The sequence below is a fragment of the Anopheles darlingi genome, chromosome 3 (genome assembly GCF_943734745.1).
Source record: "Anopheles darlingi chromosome 3, idAnoDarlMG_H_01, whole genome shotgun sequence".
NCBI lineage: Eukaryota > Metazoa > Arthropoda > Insecta > Diptera > Culicidae > Anopheles > Anopheles darlingi.
Genome location: NC_064875.1, coordinates 65,281,286 through 65,288,123, shown reverse-complemented (window position 1 = coordinate 65,288,123; position 6,838 = coordinate 65,281,286). Strand labels below are relative to the sequence as shown.

General features: G+C 46.8%; 2 protein-coding genes across 10 annotated transcripts in view; one reads left to right on the top strand and one right to left on the bottom strand.

Annotated features, from left to right (window-relative positions):
* Nucleotides 1–3,333, bottom strand: part of LOC125955259 (vigilin) — a 9,873-nt gene extending 6,540 nt beyond the window's left edge. Inside the window, exons 1-2 of one of the 9 annotated variants that reach the window (XM_049686318.1) lie at nt 3,273–3,333; nt 1,390–1,470 (exon numbers count right to left, since the gene is read on the bottom strand). The gene's annotated coding sequence lies outside the window, so the exon portion shown is untranslated. The other 8 variants (XM_049686322.1, XM_049686316.1, XM_049686320.1 and 5 more) reach the window with 8 other exon arrangements.
* A 618-nt stretch (nt 3,334–3,951) lies between these two features.
* Nucleotides 3,952–6,033, top strand: LOC125955283 (uncharacterized). Its single transcript, XM_049686380.1, has 2 exons — nt 3,952–4,121; nt 4,181–6,033. The coding sequence occupies exons 1-2, from the start codon at nt 3,996–3,998 to the stop codon at nt 5,774–5,776; spliced, it is 1,722 nt and encodes a 573-aa protein (XP_049542337.1). The 5' UTR covers nt 3,952–3,995; the 3' UTR covers nt 5,777–6,033.
* The last annotated feature ends 805 nt before the right edge of the window (nt 6,034–6,838 follow it).

The following is a 6,838-nucleotide window of genomic DNA, read 5'->3' as shown; positions in this document are numbered from 1 at the left end:
CGTGGCAGCAACATTGTCCGTTCGCCAGGGCCAGTGCGAGATGCCCTTTCGTGGCGTGGCAGCGATAACTGGCGGACAGCGGACAACGTGGCACGCTACAGGCGATCGTGCACACCTTGCACAGTCAGAATGCGGTTAATTTGTTGCCATCTCGCTCTGAACTAGCGCCGCACCGTTCATCTGGTGTGTGGCGGTAGCGATGCACACAAGGAATTGGGTCGGGATGGTGCGGAAACAACGCATCGTCGCCCTGCAACCACTGTGTGTGCTCGCGTTTGGGTTTGCCTTTCATTTCGGTCTCGGGAAGGGTGGCACCATGGAAACACACTCATCTCCCCTTCTGCCACCAAGAGCATCCATCTAACGGGTTTTCAGGTTATGTTTTGATTCACTTGCCGCCTCGCTAACTCGCCGTGACTCGAATATTCGTCGCAGCAAAGCGATGGACAGAACGGGCAAGGTGTGAGACGGATACGCATACGCATAAAAGTCTCGCGGCGAATGAACGGTACCCCGTGGCCAGCATAATACGGGGAGGGTGAGTGATCGCGAGAAAAAGATAGCAATACACATCGGCAGGAGGAATAGCCCAAGAATAAGGAGAACAACAAAAACACGATTCACGTAATCAGAGCGCGTAAAGCAAAGGCCAGTTCCGTCGACGTGTCCCATTCTGAGGAAGGAATGGTCAGAACGGCCGCGAAAAGCTTAAAGGAACGGACCGATCGGAAGCTGGGAGGAACTGGGCTATTGCGACGTAGCAGCAGCTGGAAGCCCACGGATTAATGGCTGGATATCGCGACCCCATGGAAGGACGGTCGTCGACCCACGCCACGGTCGGCAAATGTCCGCGGTCGCACCCGCAGCACCAGCAGCGGATCCACCCAATTTCCTCCCGGCGATGCAGCACCACAGCAAAACAGCACACGTCGACAGATTTCATGGGTCGTCGTCGTCGTTGCCGTCTCAAACAGACACACACATACAGGCGCGCGCGCGAGCGTTCGTACACACCGGAATCCCATCGCCGCCCCGCACCAATAATCACACATACACGCATCTAGTAGACGATGAACGAGTTACCACCGTGGCAACGCGGTCGACTAGTAGGCGGCACAACCGGTGCTAGGGCAGGACAGAGACAGCACCATTGAAATGCTGGTGCGTGGCTGTGTGTTTGTCGGATCTTGTCGATGGTCTTTGCTCTTTCCTGTTCTGCTGCTGCTGCTGGTGCTGCTTTGCTGGCGCGGCGACCCGAATTAAGACGATTTCCGTCGCCGCTACTCTTTTCCCGACCCACAGGGAGCATCACAACGTTGGTCACATCCTTGCCCTAGGAAGTTCTGCCGATGCGAGGATGGCCTGTCGATTGGCGATGGCGATACTTACTGTACTGCGTATGCCAAAGATCCGGGTTTAGATGGGGGTTGTCCTCCTCGGAGACTCCAGTTTGCTGCACTTGGCTTTGACCTTTGAGGCGAGGCACACGAGACACAGAGACAAATTACACACGCACAATATACACCGCGCAATAACACCACGGATCCACGGATCACACGAAGATGATGACGGGGTCCACCGGAACGGGAATTCCAACGACGACGAAGACCATGGATGGTGGTGACCGAATGGGAGAGAAGGGAAAAAGATGGAAAAGATAAGTTAAAATTGTTAAACGAGCCACACATACACACGCACGCGTGTGTTCGCGTAAAAATATGATAAGGATTGTTCTGTAAACTGCACCGCACCGGGATGGTGGAATTCTCTCTCTTCGCGCTTCGACCTTTCTTCAAAGCTTCTTTCACTCTACTCTGGCAGCTGGTGGTGCTGTGTGTACTATGATGTTGCGTGGTGCGTGTAGTTAAGGGAAAAAGTCAATGAAACCCCGCACACACCGCGGTGTGGTACAAACACCAGAGAAAGAGAGAGATGGCAACGCAAACGCACACTACGTTCGTGAACCGGCCCGCGGCGGACACACACCACGTATCAGCGCCGGAAAGGTGAAAGAAGCAATGAACGGACTCTGCGGCGAGAGATTCGTGTCCCGGCCCCGTCGTCGTCACCGTCGCCAGATTGCCGGGATTGCGGGGAATGCGCGAAAGGATATCAAAACACAAACATCCCATCCGCTTCATCCTTCTGCTACTCAGCATGATTACACGAAAATTCATCCAACACGCAGCGCAGTGAACGGCGGCGAATGAACCGACGATAAATGAGATGAGGGGCGATTTGAGACGACACAGCGCCCGCCGACCACGTTTTCCGATTGCAATGTTCCCGACCAGCCGGATTCAGGAGATCCCGGCGAGATGGCAAAGGAGTTATTTACGACTTAGGCCGGTCTGAGACCGGGATTCTCGTCAAGTTCGAGACTTTTTCATCTCGATATCAGCGACCGTTCCCACAAAACAGACACTCGCTTGCTCGCTCGCACACGCACACACACATACACACACTCTCACACACAGCACGTACGCACTCTACACAAAGGGTTGCGGGGAGATCGAGCCCAGATCGGCCGCGGATTGCGACATCCATCTGTGGCGTGATGGTCCCGCTCTTCTGTGCGAGAGATAGCCAACAACGACATCACTGGGAACAACCCAGAAAGGTCGCACCGGCTCAATATGGTCCGGTAGAATAGTCATAGCGAGCAAAATATGAGTGTGGCCGCTGGCTGGGAGGGGGCACCCCGCATCCAGACGGATGGTCCCAAGAACGCACTGTTTTTCGCACACGCAAGCAGCTAGCAGCAGTCGGAACGGAACAAGCGTTTCGACGACGGACAAAACCGGATTCCTTGCAAGCACTAATGGCTCGAACACTTTCTCCTTCTCGCTCACACACGAAGGTACGCCGCACAAACTATCGCACTCTCGCCGCCACCGCAGTGTCCCCCGGTCCGTTATAATGCGCCTTGTTATTGGTGACGGACGGACTGGTTCCGGAAAAAAAAAACCAGAACACAAAGATACTGTCCCCACCGGACACGGGACTTGTCGCTCTAGCAGCAGCACGGACCAGCGGAATACTTCTCCGCACCGGCGGGCTAGTAAAGATGGCACCACCAGCAGCCGCTGCAGGGTGGAAGGAAAACGGATCGGAATTTGCGTCACTTTTTTGAGCCCGGGGGAAAATCCTGTGACAATCTGCGACACAGCGATGACGACGACGACGGGGAGGGAGGTGAGGAGGCAAGACTCCTGTTACTGTGCTGCGGATTACGGCGGAGGACCGCGATGAGAAAAAACGTGTGTTCCTACCGTGGAATTGTGAATGTGGCACGCCGTGACACCTGAGAAATGACACGAGGAGTTTTTGAAAAGATAAAGCCGGCCACACATAGCGTGCGGCTCTTGCAGTAGAGGCGGCGGATTTCTTCGAAAAGTTCAACACAGTAGTTGACCGCCTTGCTCCATTTCCATGCGTCACTCCTTTGGCGGTTGTAAAGTACAGTATCCCTCGAAATCCGTCACACGAATGACGAAAATCGTTTTCGATGAACGCAACAAATGTTGCATCTGGAATAGACTTTGTGATTCGTTTGATTTGTTGGGTTTTTACGGATTTGATTCGGAGAACGAATGGGATTGTATTAAAGATGCTGCGATGAAAAATAAAAAAGCAGTAGTTGATACCCTTGCAAGAGTGCGGACAACTCTGCGGGATGTTGAAGTGTGATTTCATTTGAAACTCGCTTGTGTTTGTTGTGCGAATAGTTAAAGAAATGAGGAGGTTTGTCGAATATTTTTGGTGTTTTTAATGTTTATTAACACACTGAAAGTGTCTTCCTTGAATTTTTTTAAAAAGCAATCCTTGGAGCTACGGAAATTGCACTCGTGGTCCAGTTCAGTTCAAATTTTTAATCGTTACCGTTGTCGTTACGCGGAACCGAAAAACAACAAATAAACGTCAAGTGAACCTTGCGATTTACCGCGTAAACCTTCGTCCTGCCTTAAAATTTGTCGAAAATGTTCTCTTGAAACATGGTGTTCATTCGCAAAGCTATTATCGCCAAACGATTCCAACAGGCTAAACGAATGAGGCAAGCCAAGCGTCCCAAGCAGGCCAAACGAAATGGAAAAAACTACATCGACTCCCTACCGGAAGAGGTGAGTAAGGACTTCTGGTGAACCCAACATCCAGCTCTTACCTGTCTCTATCCTTGCAGCTCTTATGTATGGTGTTTGACCGGCTAAATCTGAAGAACGTAAAGGCCGCTTCTCTTACCTGCCACAAATGGAACGATATCATCTTTTTTAGCGGATATGCAAACCGATTTATCTTCAAAATTAATATGCACGTATCAATTCCTGATTCTATTGGATATCACTTGCATTCAATGCACAGAAAACAAAAATTATTGGAATTAGAGGAATTGAGGAAAACACATGCCGAGCAGACTATACGTGCCATAACCCAGTCTCCACGGAGCTATCGCAGTGTGAAATGTGAGACAAACGAAACAATGTGTCCTCACAATCCATCCTTATTGGCGGCTATTCATCAGAAGTTTGGAAACTGTCTAAACACGCTGGAGCTTTCCTTTGATGGTGCTACCATGACGAATATGTTTCCATGGATAGTCGAAACAATACCGCTGATGCCGCAGCTGGGAACATTAAAATTAGAAGATCACGATAGGAGAACAAGACTCCAAGATACTTTACCAACCCTACGCAGCCAAACTCTGAAGCATCTTGTTATGAGAACTAATTTTAAGTTCGGGATAGATGTACCGCAGTTGCAATCCTTTGATGGTTTATTGCCGGTTCTTGATCGCTCTATTGACAGTCGCCAGCCTCTTGTGATCACTAGCCTTAAACATCTTACCATAAGAGAAGAACGATATGACATCGGATCCAAAACGACAGTAACACGGGGACCCTCAATCATTCGTTTACTGCCGTCTATAGAAAGCATGGTGTGGGAGGATGACATTTTAGATGATGAAATCTTTCTCGCTATATGTGAAGCATGTACCATGCTGACGGATCTGAAATTTACCTGTAGTGTATGGCTGTCCAAAATTGGCATTTTCAGTAATCTGTTAAAGCTCACCAATCTTCGCAAATTTTCAATTGAGTCTCTTTGCACAGACGATGAGTCGCCCTTACATTTAGACTTTTCGTCTCTCACCAAGCTAGAGAAACTGGCAATAGTTGAGTCAGGAGTCGATTCTCTGATACTTCCCAAATCGGTTAAAAGTCTTCAATTGGTTGTCGATAAGGAGAACAAACAAAGGATGAGAAAAACTATCATTAACTGCAGTAAGCAGTTGATAGAACTTGGCCTGGTTTTCGTTGATTGGTACAATTCCGAGCAGAAAATACCGATTGAAACTCTGCGAATTTTACCGCAGCTAACAAATCTGGAAACACTTGAGTTCACTTGTGGATTTTTTACAAAATCAACGTTTCTTTGCCTAAAATCTCCAATGGATCGACTGCGAACACTGAAGCTCGAAAGAGATTGTGTAGACACGCGTCGTTTTCTTGGACTCAAGGAAAAGTTTCCCAACTTGAAAAAGGTAGTGATGCAGACGGACAACCCAAGGCTAGTTCAAACATCTACAAATCCAGAGCTATATTCAGCACCGGCTACAAATATAAATGCACGATCACAGTCTGATTTTTCAGATTCAGATATAGATTCATTCAATTCAGACTTAGAATCAGATTCATTCAATTCAGACTCAGAATCAGAAACATCTTTTGACACTGATGGAGGCACATTTTCTGATTCAGAAGAGGAATTATATTACTGATCAGATTTATATTGTGATTAGTTTCAGAAATCATTTCATATTTAGGATAATTTTTTGTATTTTGCTGAGAAATTGGCCTGAGAATGACAAATAATTTCGATAACACAACGCTCATGAAAGTTATTGGTAAAACTACCAGGAATATATAACGAATATGCGATCAGTGTTAATTATTAGAATTCACCTTTACGAAACACGGAGTATAAATTGTGAACAAATTCATAGCGGCAGATAGGTACCAAAATAATTGATGATTATCGTTCAAGATTTATGTTGATAATCATGAAAACATATTAATGACATCTTCAGAGCCTCTCGCCGTCTAAAATAAACTGTTATTTTCTCATATTCCACGTCTCTTATTCATTTTGTTTATTTATTAGCGATACTTTGAAATTTGTACCAAGTTATGGTTCCGCGGTATGGTGTTCAATTAGGAATCATAAGAATATAAAAAATGCATTGGGGAGGAATCTTTGATATAGGTATAAAAGCATCGAAAAACCTTTGCGCTAACCTATTCAAAATTGAATTGCAGGTTTTTAGACTTGCATCAAACATGATAGCAAATTGCACGTCGTGATTTCAAAATTGGTTTTCTTTCTCTTCAAAATTTTCTTCAAAATAATTACAAACACCGAAAAGCTGGCCTTCTTTCTCCGTAAAAAAAATCTTTTAGCGAATATTTATTTGTTTTCGACAGATTCGCGCCGGAGTTTGGGGCGAAAAAAAATCCTTAAGGTACAATCTTTCTTCCGCGATGATCTAACACCTTTTTTTCGTTCCCATTATTTCTCCCTTTCTCCCGTGAGCACCGACGCCGATGTGTCTATTACTTGCACGCCCGCCCCATAGTTTAATGCGTCAACACTCAGCAGCAGGATAAAAGTTTGCTCCTACACTTTGGAATCGTAGCCCCATTAATTATATTAACACTTGCGTTCCTCCCGTCCCCGAAGCTGTACCAATGAACAATTTAACTGGTCAAAGGTTTTTTTTTTTATCTTTTTTGTATTATCGAAAGCTTTTGATAATAGTTTTCGGCGGTTGGCATCGCGACGC